Below are 14,971 nucleotides of genomic sequence, written 5' to 3'. Positions count from 1 at the left end.
AGCTGTGGGCCAGTCACCTTAGTCACCCACCTGAGCCCCTGTGCTGCCAGGCCAGACACTGAAGCCGCCCACACTGCTGGGACCAGCTGCCCAAGCCACCTGCCACAGCCAGGCACCCAAACCCCAGCTCTCCCAGGATCAGGTGCCTGAGCCCTGGTGCTGCCAGGACCAGCCACCTGAGTTGCCTGCCTGAGCATGGGCCAGGTGCCCATGAGCCACCCACCCAAGTGCCTCCCCTCCCGCAAAGCCAGGCACTGCCAGCCCCTCATCTAACTCCAACCCCCCCTTCTCTTTCCCCACCCCACTCACCTTTGCAGGAAGCAGCTAGCTCCATGTGGGCCTTTGCTAGCTACCTGTTTTTTATAGCAGCTGCTCTAGGTCACCCACATAAAATGGCAAGGGCTGAGAGCAGAAAGGAAAGGCTGGCTCTTTTTTGGAGTTGGGGGAATGATGGGAAGGGTGGGTTGCTTCATATCCCCTAGAACTGCTTCACCACCTCCAGTTTGGGAAACCATGTGCTTCAGAGTTCACTGCAAGCATGGTGAGAAAGACTTGTTTTCTGCTCTAGTATTTCCCAAGCAGATGTTCCCCTTCTGATCAATTAGGTAAGGATTAAAGCTCTTTTGCTCTAGGACAGAGTGCATGTAAGTTTCCACTGGATACTACCATAGGAATTAGTCCAGAAGTTGTCTGTTTACATATCTGTTCTGCAAACACTTTGCAGGGTGGGAGATTTGCCTGCAAACCCCAAGGATTTATATTTACTCAAATTAAGGGGAGCAGGGACCCTTGTGATCTAAATCTGGCCTGTTTTAGGTTCCAAGCTACAGAACCTCACCCACCCCTCCAATAGGTCCCTAACTTGGGATGAACAACTGAAGCCCTCAAGTCATGCTTCAAAGACTCCAAGTTAAGTTTCTTTGTAAACTTCATTAAGCTACTGAAGGATAGGTCAGAACTGTTCTGGATTTCAAACACTTGTCACACAGACCTGGTTTATCTAGAGGGCATAGGATACCATCACCAGACTGCCCAATTATCTAAATATGGCACCAACTGCTCAAGTGTTACTCCAGGCTTGTGTTGTGCACAGGTGGCTATTTTGGACTGACTACCTTTGTCAAAGTTTCCACTGTTAACTCATTCTTGGAGAGGGTAGCTGCTTGTAGCATTGCTGTACTCAGGGTGGGTACATGACATCCAATGACAAATTTATTACACTGATGGCTTGCCTACACTAACTCCCTCCTTTGAAGGGGGCAGGGTAGTCAGGCTGAGCAGGTGGCTAATGAGGCACTGCAATGCATATGCAGCACCTCATAAGCATAATGGCTGAGGAACATTGAAGCTGCTGACTTCAGAGGGGGTGTGCACTTCTAGCATCCATGGCTATAGCACCTGTCAGCACTTTGAAGTTAACTTCAAAGTTCCTGGGGGGGGTCACTATGCTAATGAGGTGCTGCACTGCATCTCATTAGCCTCCTCATCAAGCTGATCATCATGCCCCCTTTGAAGGAGGGGACTAGTGTAGGCAAGGCCTGAGTGCAGTAGCTTAATTTGGGGGTGTGACTGGAGCATGTAACCTTTGGCTCTTTTCCTTATGGTCCACTCACCTGTTAGTGGAGTAACTAGAGGGATCAAGTCCTATAGATGAAATAGATGCTCTTGGCCCTGTATGTACCCACTAGTCCAGTTTAAAGTTTCTATTGAAAAATTGCATGGCCTTTGTTGTCTGTATTAGGGAACATTTTAGTTCTGAATGGTTGGGACTGACCCAGCTCCTACTGAAATTCTGCAGTCGGCTCAGGCAGAGCAGTTGTTTTAACAGCCAAGTGACCTCTCCTCCTGTAATGGTCAGTTACCTATTGCTTCAGAACTTCTGTATCAGGAAGATGCTTTGCACACCAAGCTTTTGCTGGCTGGGGCACTGTTTTAAAGTAACCTGGGAAGTGTTGAAATCCAGTTAATCTTTGTTCCCATTTAATATGGGGTAGTGTAAAATTCACTATTTCAAGAGGCCAGCCCTGCCTGTCAGAACATGGACATTTGATGCTTTAGCAATCCAAGGCTAGTAGCCAGTGAAAGTGTTGGTAAATATTTAAGCCAACCAGAACTTCAATATTGAACAGCTGATCAAAGTCCTATAGTTTCCATTCAGGCTGTTACCAGAAGTGACCCCTTTTCCTGTTACATGCTGGGGCATTCACCAGAGCAGTCTCACCTTAGACTATTTTGTGGTTCTGACACCTGTTGAGGTTATGTAATAAAGTGGCTTGCATCTTCTCCAGAGGTACAGGAAGTTTAATGCAGCTGGAACAGCTTATAGGAAGCCTGAAGATACAAGTTTAAGACAGTGATGGGGAATTGTTCTGAAAACCAAGCAAGCAGTTACTGTGTTACAAGGCTGTGTCAATGCTTGTTCTTGCCCCTACCAAGTTGGGCCTCTTTCCTATATGAAACTGCTGAGACTGACTACATACCAGGGAGTGATGCCTCTGGTCTACAGCTTTGGTTGAGAGCCAGCTGGGGTTTAGCTCATGTAGGAGAGCACGGGGTTTTGGGCCCTCTGCTTGCAGGTTCAATCCCTTCTGCTAGTGAGCTAGGGCAATGGCATTACATACAGCAATAGGACAGCAGGTGCAAAGCTAGTGTCTAAACAGTGGTTATTTGAAATCTCATTTCATGGAAGATACTTGTCAAACTTCTCTGAGAGCCACTCTAGCATATTCCAAACTAGAATTCTGATTTTCATCTAGTTTAATAGCCATCAACTCCTAGGATGTAGAGTTCTTGCTCCCCCAGGAGCATAAATATCAGCCCACCCTGACATACTTCTTGCAAACAGATAGCCTTGCACAGGTGATGTAAAGAGCTGCATCTTTTTAATTTCATTAGAAACCATTACTTGTAAGACAAGTTAACATCCATAAGCTTACATTTCCAGTTGTTTGAGACAAGTACATATAAATTCTTAACTTTTAATTGCATTACAGGAAAGTGCACAAGAGGTTATATAGAACGAGTTGCATGCCTAGCTGAATTTCACTAAAGTTGCCTTCAGTTTGAACTTCCAGATGTAATTCCCAGTTTAGGATCCAATTCAATATGAAATACTATGTTGTCTTAAGTTGAGTAACACTAATAGCCAATTAGACTTTTGTCCAAAAGCAAAAGAGGTAGCCCTAACAAATTGTTAGGCAACACATTTTAGATACAACTCACTTAGGACAGGGGCTCATAAAGAAGGCACTTTAAGATGTGGACAGCTACCTCCAATAGTGGAGCATGCATCAAAATTCATGAGATCAAGATCAAGTGAAGTAAAGATTAATACAAGATTGCCTGTTGCCCTTCCAACACACTAGCCCCATGGTATAAATTATGTGACAACATATTGGCATTCAGAGCAGTAGGAACATTTGCTGAATTTTAGCTAATTCCACAAGAATCTCACTTGCTTATTCTATTCTCTTTAGCATCTGACAAGCTCTTGCTTGCAGCATGAACAATCCAGCACCTTATTTGATTCTACCCACCCTGCTCCAAAAAGCCACAAAGGGATTAAAAATCTAAAAGGTAGTAGACATGAAGTTTGGATGAGGTGTTCCCAGCTTTAGGTCCAATTCAGATTCTAGATTTGGACAGCTTGTCAACTAGGAAGTTGAGGATGTTTGTTCTCTGTAGTTACTGCTCCTCCCAATTCTGCTGCCATATTGTAGGCAAGATGGAATGTGTTTTGCCATTTTTAATATGAATCAGCAAGTACTGGATTTGTCTGTTTGGGTTTTCTGGTATTTAGAATTAAGCAAAGAGACAGGTATCACCAGTTGTACTGTCACCATAAATACAAGATAGTGAATTACTGTACATTAAAAAAGAGGTTTAAGAAAAAACCTTTAGGTGGCTGTCATTTTCTAGTAAGACAGCCATCAGTGAAATCCAGATACAAGTATTGGGGGAGCTTATTTAAGTGAGATTCTAAAACCCCATTCCCTCCCCTCTGCCACCTGATGTGGAGATAATGCATTGTGTCTTCCTCAAGAAGAGGCTCCAATCCCTTATTACAACCATTACAGTAAGTGCTGCAAGTATTAAGTGTAGGTGACTGTTCAAAAAACACAGCAAGCCTGGAAAGTCAGTGTTCCCACAAGACTCTTATGCATTTCCTAATAAACCGACGGTACAGAAAGATTCCCATCCACCAACTCAAATCAAGGCCTCCAGCATCAGAGTGTGTGTTTTCCTTGGCTTCATCTTGAATTTTAAACAGCAGGTTCTCTTTGAGGGCTCATGTTTCAGTCTAAACTGGTTTTTGATCACAGCAGACACATTTATAGCCATCAGAATAGACATCAAGGATGAAGGCAGACAAATGCAACATAAGAGAAGTCACCATATTCTACAAGAGGGGTGTCTTTATCCCATTCTTCCTTCACTCATTACAGCTGGCTTCTGCCAAGAGAAAGCAATTAGGAATTAATATGGACTGTTTGCCCATTTGGCCCACAAGACTGCTTAGACAGGTTACACTGTAAAGGCCTTTTGCTTTCTCTAATAAGGCTTATTGATGAAAATTCCAAAGGGTTTTCAGTATTGCTACTAAAGTGAGATTCTAGCCAACTGCCTTTAAGTCTTCAGCAAGATGAACTATTAGGATCTCTAGTAGCATGTGAAATTATGGTAATGTGTCAGCCCACTAGTTGAATTTAGCAGTGTGGGGAAGAGAACTAGAATTTCATCATCTTTAGGCTCCTACACAAGGGTAGCCTTTTATGCTTAGAGTTCTGAGTGCATTTATTAGAAATGGGTATCTACATAGTCTGAAGAGCTAGTGATGTTTTAAACTAAAGAGGTCAGGATTAAGTGCAAAGTGTCCTAAGTTGAAGTCCATTCCCAACTTGGTGCATGCTGTAGAATTTTAGTTCCTCACCAAGTCAGACTTAGAGCCAACATAATGCCCACTTGTTCCTCTAATTCATACATTAGAAAAGGGATGTGTTAAGTACTTCATGCTTACTATAGTAAGGAAGGTAACATGGTTAACCAGAACCAAAAGAAGTCCTGCAGCACTTTATATAGGCTAAGATGTCAGCATAAGCTTGTGGGCTAAGACCCACTTCAGATGCATGAGTCATGGTTCTAGAGGAGGGTCTAGACATGAACAAACAATGACAGAGACAGATATGTACAAGACAGGACAGACAACATCACTGGCCCTCACATACAGCCCTCAGATAAAAGTCTCTCCAGCTCAGTGATCTACAACCCATCCTATGCAATATACTCAGACATTAGGTGAGTCAGTCCTTGCCTGCAGCCTGCCAACCCAAAGCTGGATTCTCACCAGCAGCTACAGACCACCCCACAGTAACTCTAAACCCAGAACCAATCCCTACAGCAACACCACAGGACCTAACCACACCATCAGGGGCCCATTCACCTGCATTTCTAATGTGCCAGCAACGCCCCACTTTTATATACTGTGGGTAAGCTAGACAGTCTCTACTTAGATGACTAACGGACACAAGTCAGATCTCTGCAATAATGAAAGCCTGTAGGACTACCACTTCAGTCTCCCTGGATACTCACTAACAGATTTAAAAGTAGCCATCCTGCAAGGCAAAAAAGCCAACTTCAAAAAACCAGACTCCAGAGAGGAGCTAGAGAGCTGCAATTCATTTGCAAATTGACAAATAACTGCTCAGATGCAGTGGCTAGCCAATTACAAAAGCCATTTCTCCTCTGGATATTCACACCTCCACATTAGCTGCTGTTAATGGGCTACATCCTCCATGTAGGAGACTTTCTGCAAGCCTATACATTTAGGCTGCCCTCTGGAACTGCTACTCATGCATCTGATTAAGCAGGTCTTTGCCTAGGAAAGCTTATGCTCCAAAATATCTGGTAGTCTAAGGTGCCACAGGACTTGTCTTGAAGATAATGCTGCTTACCAGAACAGAGTTCTAGTTACTGCAACATTTATACTTGGCCAGTAGGATTTCAGTTCACATGACTGTCTACTGTATGTTTGTCAGTCATTCAGGCTGCCATTATCTACAGGAAATCCTACTTTACTTGAACCAGAGGCATAAATACATGGGTCAGTCTATGAAAGGGATTCTACTTCACTAGCTTACTGTCATCTCAGAAGAGGGATATTCTCAGCTTTAAAGCCAGCTACTACTTTAGTCCAACATTGGAGTCTGGGCACAAAAGCTTTAAAGCAGACCACATGCAGTCAATGCCTGTTCCATAATATGGTATGAAGCTACCCTGCAGCAGTTATGGGCTTGGTGAGATTAAGCTTTTAGAGAGATGAGGTATCTCCCTACTGTATTCACTGTTCAGTCTGAGTTTGCATTTACTATTCCTTCCAGTTTAGGCATTACAGCAATGTAAGTTACTATTGCTTACAAGCATGCATAATGAAAACATGCTGCATCCCCCAGCTACTGGATAGGCCAGTCACTATGCTATGGACTACAGCCAACAAGGCCAGACAGCAGCATCTCAGATTTTCCCTTCCAGAGCTGAGCTGGTTCAGCATTCATGTTGTTCTGCTGTGAGGGGGTACCCCAACTCTTCCTTGTTTAGAGGGTTGAGGAAAGCCATGGGGCTTTTGAGCCACCAGGAGGGTGCTGGGAGCGGCCAAGGCAGGCAGGCTCAGCACACCAGGCGACAGCCTCAAGAAAAGCATTCCCATAAGCCAAGCACTTGGGTGGCTGCTTAGAACTGAGATTCAGGCTGGGCCACAGTATCTGTTTCACCAGGGGTGGAACAGAAGGGTCATTGCTCAATAGATCACCACTCAGGACATCCCCTTATGTTGTGTGTTGGGTTCACTTACCTGGACTATGCAAATGGATTTGCAAAAGGATCACTGATTAGATCAGAAGATGACAATGGCTGAGAGACAGTCTAAAAACAGAAGATTGGTAGATTAGTTGCCCATTGTTTGAACTGGCATGCCATTACTGGTGACAAGTGGTTGTAGACAGCCCAGTTCTAGGCATCCTAGAGAGCCATTAAGCCCTAGGCTGGCACATTCTCTTCATGAATACATCCTAACTTAGGACACATCTATGGGAAGACCACATGCATTTAATATTCATGAGACAAAAAGCATGTTCCTTCAATTAGTCTGAAAAATTTAGTTTTGGGATAATTTGAGTGTTTCTTTGAAGGGCTTCAAGTCTGAAGTCCCAAATATTGATTTTATGCTACTTTTCATCTTTTGGCCATAGAGAAGCTATAGACTGCATGCACCTTGCCCACCTACCCCACAAGAGGAGGAAAACAAGTCCAGCTTCCAACTAGCCAGCTTCAGCCTTGTTCAGCCAATATGGCTTCAAAAACCCCACAAGCATGATTGCCTCATGCTACAGAGCTAGAGGCACCATCACCCTGTGAGTTAGTAGTTGTATCTAGAGTTTGGATTACATTCACAAGTGATATTTACCCTGTGAAATGTTTGCTAGTCCTCCTGAGTGAGTCAAGTCAGATACAGTGTCAGGGAATCACCTCATGGTAAGTGCCTCCACCCTGCCACCATAACTGGTGAAGTGCCACAGGTTAACATTTCTGGGGGCTCCAGAAGACAAGTAGGTAAGCAGCTTTCTAGTACTTACAGTAGATGCTTGTGAAGTAGTGCTGAAAGGAGCTGCTTGAAAGGGGTTTTCAAACAGGCTATCAGACTTGGAAGGTGGTAGAGTGCTTTGTCTAGGAGCAGGTTTTGGTGGTTCTGTGGAAGAGAGTTTAAACAAGTTACTTTCCTCATGGAAATAAAGTCTGGTCTAGATTTTAGTACTACAGTGTTTTCTCCAAAACCAAAAATTAGCTTTGAATTATTTTCTCCAATGTAGATGCAAGACTAGAATCTGTTTTGTGCATAACATCTTTTGATGTGCCACCTTAGTTAGTTTCTAAGTAGTGTCTGCGGAGATGCTTTCTACTATGAAGTATGAAGTTTTAAAACTGAAAGTTTAAAGTGCTGGGAACATAGCTAAATGAGCTAGTGGATTAGAGTTAGATACTAGAGGGCAGTGTTGGGCAGCTGTAAGTTAATGACCCTCATGACTGGTCACAAGTATTTTTACCTAGTAAACAGAAGATGCTACCTAGCCATCTAGAGATCACAGGATTAAAGTTGCTTTTGGGTAGGTATTGGGGTTTGCTCATCTAACCAAGGAAGCATTAAGATGGACTTTACCACTTATTTTAGTGGACAGCTGATTAACTTCCAAGTCATCACGATCAGTGTTGTCTTGAAGAATGCCCACTTTGCTATTAAAGTAGCTAGTGAAAGCTCCAGAGGCACCCAGAAGACTTTGCTGCTGTTCTCCCCTTCTGGCCGGTACTGCAGGTGGTTTGGTCAGCTGGAAGTCTTTAAACATTTCTCTTACATCCTTTCTCTCTTTATCCCCAAGTGGGTCTAGTGCAGTGAAGGCATCACTTTCCTTCTTAGATGGCTCTTTCAGAGGTGCAGTTCTGGGTGGTAGCTGAGGAGGGCTAGTGGAGACTGAAGACGACATTGCAGGGGGCTGTGTTGGAGGTGGATACATGCTGCTCTGGAAAGGATTTCCAAGGGTAGTTGGCTGTGCCCATGCAGCAGGAGAGACCTGGGCTGGCTGACCCCAGAGACTAGGAGATTGAGATGATGGCCCTCCAAAGGATGCAGGCTGACTCCAGCCAGAAACTGCTTGAGAAGTACCAAAGGTGAGTGGTTGAGTAAATCCTGTAGGCTGAGCACCCATGATGGATCCAGGAAATACTGATGCAGCAGGACTGAAGACAGAAGATTGTTGACTCCATGGTGTTTGAGATGTTGCTGGCAACCCACCTAGGAAAAGGTCACATGTAAGACTGTAAATAGTGTCTAGCAAGCCATCTCTAGGGTACTGTATGATTACTTTTGCTCCTTACTGAAGTGCTCACACAGTACAAATCTGGGCAAAACTGTTCCACTTCAGTGCTTGCCTAGGCTTCCCTTACAAAAGCTGCTTAACTCAAAAGCTTGTCTGTCACGACTGGAAGCTGGTCCAATGAGAGATTGCTTCCATCCACTTCAATGGACTAAGTACTTCATTTGAATGGAGTGGTTCTAAAAATCTTGGTCTGCTAAGTTCTAGGTCAGCCAGTGGCCAACAGCTTTAACAAAGTGCATGTTAAAAAATCCAAAGGCAATAGATTACCCTGTCAGTTAACCCTGATTAGCTTCATACCTTTGCTGCCAAGTGTTGCCTGCAAGGAGCAGGCTGTCAGACAAGTGTGGTCAGCATAATATGCTTATTCTAGTGTCACCAGGAGACTTTCAAGCAAAACTGAAGCCACACCCTAATACAGGGCAAGAAAGCTTGTTTAATCATGCTGGTCTCAGCCTGGCTGAGTGCAGGTTAGTGTAATTGTTTCAAGTGTCCCTTGATGCAGGCAAGCAAAATAGTCCACTGCTAGTCCAGTTTTCAGAGAGTTATTCCTAAACTCTCATTAGACCACTTCAGCCAGCCTCTTTGCTTCAATGCTTGCTTAAGTTCTTAAACCTATAAGGTCATAAGCCAGCCAGATTTTACTGCAAATATGGGACCATTGCTTCTTAGAAGCAAGAGTTCTCACCCTGCAGAATCTATTCAGCCATGCACCTTATTACTGCTCTTAATAGAAGGACTGTTCAAGAGCTTGATGTAAATAACTAGTGTATTATCTTCTGCCACTGCATTCCTATCCTGGCACTCCCTTTGTTCACAACCCTCTTGCCTCACCTGGAGGCATAAAGTTCCCTTGCCCCCAAGTCACATTATTGCTAGGTTCTGTTAAGCTTACCGAGTCTATTCTCTATCCAGAGGGTTCTGCTCCCGTTCTCATCTTTAAACACTGCTACCCCTCTGAGGTTCAGTCAAGCCAAGCTGTCTGGTGGCACTTTAAACATTTATTAGGGTGTTAACTGCATGCTTCCCATAGCTGCCCCACCTCATCCTAGTCAGGTTTTTACTGCCTTCCTCCATTAAGTCATTTGAGTACAATCCTCAACATAAGATATTTCTGTTGAAATTAGATTAGGTGTTAAAGTATTGCATAGAAAACAGATGCTGTATGTTACTTTACAGTGGTATTGCCTTGTCTCCTGTTCAGCTAGCTACATATCCCTGAGAAGGCCCTGGGCTACTGTTGCCTATCAGAATCCCAAGTAGAAGTGAGACTTTTTTTTAAAAAAAAAAAAAAAAGTCCAGTCAAATAGCACTTGAAATACTAAATTTTAGGTGATGAGCTTTCATGGTCACTTTCAGATCTGAAGTGGGTCTGTCCCATAAAAGCTCATCACCTAAAGTTACTTAAAGCAGTCAAGTAGCACTTGACAGATTAAGTTTTGATAGGATCTAGACTAGAACAGCTGTCACTCCTGAAGTCTTAGATTAAGAGATGGTTCTTGGCTCCCAAGCCTCACTTCCCAGTTACTGGTGATCTCAGCTTGAGTGACAATTCATGAATATTCCACTTGAGTTAAAGGCCATTGCTGCTAGCATTTGCAATCCAGAAGTACTAGAATGAGTGCCTGAGTTTAGCTAGTTGCAAGTTGACTTAGCAGTTTAATTCACATTTGTTAAACTTAATCTTGCATGGGGACCTATACCCCTTCACTATTTCATTTTGGGAAGCTTCTGAAGAGTTCAGTTTGCCTTCCAATATAAATAGGATGAAAGATTAGTGCTTTGCCCTGCAGAACCTGAACAGTGAATGGATTCTAATCCAGATGAGCAGCTCAGCTTTCCATCCCTCTAGAGCTCTCCAGGAACTAACAGCAGAACTCAGAGCCATAGCCCATTAGCTCAGGTGTAGACCAGGTCATGGACAGAAGCCAAAACTAGACTCAAGTTGTAGCAGTCCCCTGTAGAAATTCATTCAATAGTTCATGTGGCACTTTCATACAGAAGTGAACCAACATGCTATCATGTGAAGTGATTAAGCCTGAAAATAGTTTGCTCCTTTATAATTTGATAATTGAACAACTCCCTCTATACCTTAAGTATATTCAACAGGGATGATTGTAGTTCAGCACCTGGTTTTAGTACAGGCACAATTCTGAGCTAGAATCAGTAATCTGCAATAGTAATGGAATACTGAAAGCAAGCTTGTGTGCACAACTGGCAGTTCATCTGATACAGATGACTCTCTCTCTCTCTCTCTCTCTCTCCCCATATTTTATATATATATAGGTTGGGGGAAGACAAATGAAGATCTACTCCATGGTTTAGAAGGGGTGTAGTTCAGTGGATGGGACACCAGACCTAAAGCCATTGACTTTAGGGGCTTGTTTGGTATTTGGCAAGTTACTTCAACTCTGCCTCTCTGTAGGTAGGTTACTTTGGAATGCATCACATGAAGTTTCCCCAGTAACAGGTATTTTCCACTTGTGTTCACACTGGAAGTGGGAATGTATTTCCCAGAGGTGATACACATGCCTTTGAATTAGATGTTGCACCTAGAGAGCCACCCCCATAGCTGCACTGTCTGACTGACTAACTAGTCTACATTCTTAATCATATCCCCTCCAGTCTAGTTATTCCTGTGCTTTTTACCATTTACATTTCTCTGGTGGTGCATGAGAGGCACTTTAGATAGCATCTCTGGTTCTCTACCAGGCATACCATGAACCAAAAATAGTAAGTACTCAGTTTTAGATGGAATCTAAGCTTTGATAAAGTGTATTGAGTCAAAACAAGCATGCGCTAGAGTGAAAAGCACAATTTAAACCTGACTTGAAAGATCAGTTGAAGTGACCAGTAAGGCTGAAAAGTCAATAGGTTGATCACATCAGCTTGAAATAACTAACCTAGACCAGCCATTGGTGCTATGGTAGGAGGGCTAGCTCGGAAGAGGTCCAGTGGATTGGTTTTCACCAGTACAGGTTGTCCTGCAGGAGGAGTCAGGCGTGAGGCCTCTGTAGCAGATGTGAAGAGTTCTGAGCCAAACAAGTCATTTGCTGCAGTCTGCAAACAAAGAGAAGAGAGTTTTACGGGGATAACACCCAGGACATCAGTTCTAGTTTCTGGGCTTCTTATTCAGGAAGAGTTACTATTTAGAACTTTGCTGCTCTTGGGTTAATGCCTACTACTAAGAGGCTGCTCAGGTAATATTTTACTTCTGAACCAGGAACCAGACATGGGACTGGTATTAATCTTTGAAATGCATGCTAATTGAGATGCACTCAGACTAGATGCTTCTGCCAAAGCCAGCTGTGGAGGGTTTCAGAATACCATGCACAGGATGTTAGATTCACAATATAAGTAAATGCTTGACTAACCTTGCTTTAAGAGCTAATCACTAACAAAATCAAGTCATACTGGACTTGCAACATGTTTAAACAGATGGAGTTACAACACCCCCTTATTGCTGTTGATGCACCTAACCTACTAGCTAACTGTTTACATGTTGCCATATTTTGAACCCCAAATCCAAAGGCTTTAACTCTGCTATATGATGTTAAGTTAGTGTTATGGCAGTTTTAGTCCAGTCACAAGGCACTCCATACTTGCCTTGAGCTTGCTACTGACTGCAGCACTTGCTTAACTTTTATAGAATAATTATTGTGTGGACTTGGTTAGTGAAGTTTGAACTTAGGTTTGCCTGTCTGCTGAAGGTGCATGTTTACTGCACAGTTTCAGAATTCTAGGCTGACATTGACTTAAGTGTCATAGGTGATTTCATTTCAATAGCTAGTTTCAGATCAAGATACTTACCAGAATTAGTGATGTATGGCAGCATTGGAAAGAAAAGGGTGTATTTAACAATAATTATAAACATATGAAAGCAGACATTGTAGAGGGGACACAGTGGGTGGAATAGACTACAATAAAAGTGTTTTACAGTAGCAGGAATAGTTTAGCCAGTTTCACACCATATTTGGTAAGAAAAAGGAAAGTTTCCTTCACCCAGCCCATCTAACACAGCATGCATGTCACTGTTATATATTTGAAGATCCTTCACCTTAACAGTCCTCCTTCCTCTTCCTGGCTTGGTACTTTGTGGAGGTGGGCTAATTGTAATTGAGTCATGTGACATGAGCTGGACATTGCTGTCAGAGTCCAGCTTTGCTCCATTTTGCAGGGACAGTCCTTTGGAAGGGCTTTCCACAAACATGTTTGGTGATTTGATCAGAAACCCATTCTGCTCTCTTTCTGGCACCCCGTTGTGTGTCCATGCTGCTTGCTCCATTAGCTTACTCTCAGCTGGCCACTGGCTTGTCTGCATTTCCTGTTTGCCAGTTCTGTTAGAAATCTGGTCAAACTGTTTACCAAAATAGTCAGTATCGCCATTTACAGCACCATTACCCAAGAAGCTCAGACTTTCCTTCTTCTCAGCTGGAGATTTTAGAGAATCAAATGAAGGTTGTGCCAATTGATCCGGTTGTGCAAAAGGATCATCACTGAAAGGATCTGGATTGGGTGCAGGGAAGAAGCTCAGATTGGCAGTGAAAGAACTTTCAGGCAAGAAAGGTGTCTGTGATGAGGGTTGTGGGAGAGAGGAAGTGATGCCATTCAAGAAGGGACTCTCTGTTACAGAAGTCAGATTGGTCTCAATTTCAGAGTTTAGATCCACTAACAAAATCTCTTTACTCTCCTATTCATTTGGAAAGAAAAAAAGTTAGTTAGTTGAAGCCAAAAGATGCAAGCCAATGTGATCTTTACTTTGCAGAAAATAAACCTGAAGTGCTAAATATTGCTACCAGAAAGGCTAGTGCCCTCAACCTTCTACAATTAGCAAAAAGCTTCAGCTGGTTGCTGCTAACACCTTTCCTTCCCCTCCCCCCAACCATACACCCAACTTTGTTACAAGTACATAGAGGCTATTAGGATGGGAACCCTGTTACAGCTACAGGACAGATTAAGCACTGTCCTAAAGACATTCATTATGCATGGCTTGAGACTGCCAGGGTTGGAACTGAAGTCTCTCCATGTCAGATGCCATTTACTGTTTCCTACACAGGCACTGAGACAGTCCCAAAATGGGACATTAAGGTAGTGTTGCCTCAGAAGTGTATGAAATTCAAGTATTTATGCAGCTGAGTAGCAGGCCACCTATAGTCTAACAAATATGGCACTGCTTGCATTTGACATAAGAGGGAGTCAGTACATGGGCATCAGTTATCAGTAATATCGTAATGCAGTATGGTAGTGACACTAGATAGTGCCTGAGTAAGCTCACAATTTTATTTTGGCAGCATTCTTTAGTTTCACATTTCAGTGAAGTTAGTAAAATATGCCTTTGGATTATGAAGTCCTTGTGGATAGGGGTAGTACAGCTTCCAAGAGCCTCCTCTGCCTGGCAGATTCAAAAAGGCCAGTCAGCCTCTTCTGTGCAAGGGACTGGAGATTTGTTCTCCCCCACCCCTCCCAGCATCTGAAGGATAGCACTTTAGAGTCATTACATAGATGAGTTAAGATGCCCAAGCTTACTCTAAGTACCAAAAGGAAGTGTTGAAGTTTATAGGTTGTACTGCAAGTCTTACACCTACTAAAGCTCAGTAGCAATTAAAACTAGAGGCAAAGACAAGATTGTTATGCAATGATAGAAACACTTGAGCCATTATGGTTATTTAGTAGGTAAAGGCCTCCTGTGGGAAACCTAGCAAAAGTTGAAGTTTTATTTCTCCAATTAGTATTAAAGTTTCATTTTACCTATAGGTTGAACCCCTAGGCTGGCATGAGTTTAGTTAACTTGATGTCTGCTTGTGTGTAGACAAGTTTCCCCATGGGCCACATGAAGTTATATGGCCACTAGTACTGACTGTTCAGCTCTAAACTAGAGCTAAAGAAGTTTGACACAGCAAGTAGTGGAGGTGTTGGTAGTACTGCTAGACAAGGTTATCCCCCTGTGATCCAGCAAGTTCTCTTGTTTGACCAGCCAGGAAACAAATGCAACATCAGGTCAATCTAGCCTCTTGCTTGCTGTTCCATTTTATACAAAGTAATTACAAGAC

The 14,971-nt window shown here is 43.1% G+C and overlaps 1 protein-coding gene across 2 annotated transcripts in view; it reads right to left on the bottom strand.

Moving 5' to 3' along the window:
- Positions 1-2,865: 2,865 nt before the first annotated feature.
- DAB2 (DAB adaptor protein 2) overlaps positions 2,866-14,971 on the bottom strand; it is a 36,727-nt gene continuing 24,621 nt past the window's right edge. Inside the window, exons 9-14 of one of the 2 annotated variants that reach the window (XM_074995625.1) lie at positions 12,979-13,611; positions 11,825-11,981; positions 8,210-8,839; positions 7,629-7,741; positions 6,848-6,918; positions 2,866-4,452 (exon numbers count right to left, since the gene is read on the bottom strand). In XM_074995625.1, coding sequence (XP_074851726.1) covers positions 6,853-6,918; positions 7,629-7,741; positions 8,210-8,839; positions 11,825-11,981; positions 12,979-13,611 — 1,599 coding nt within the window. In that variant the 3' untranslated portion in view covers positions 2,866-4,452; positions 6,848-6,852. The remainder of the gene's footprint in view (positions 4,453-6,847; positions 6,919-7,628; positions 7,742-8,209; positions 8,840-11,824; positions 11,982-12,978; positions 13,612-14,971) is intronic. The other variant, XM_074995626.1, reaches the window with a different exon arrangement.

This window comes from Carettochelys insculpta, chromosome 5 (genome assembly GCF_033958435.1).
Source record: "Carettochelys insculpta isolate YL-2023 chromosome 5, ASM3395843v1, whole genome shotgun sequence".
Lineage (NCBI taxonomy): Eukaryota > Metazoa > Chordata > Testudines > Carettochelyidae > Carettochelys > Carettochelys insculpta.
This window is presented reverse-complemented; position numbering and strand designations above follow the sequence as displayed.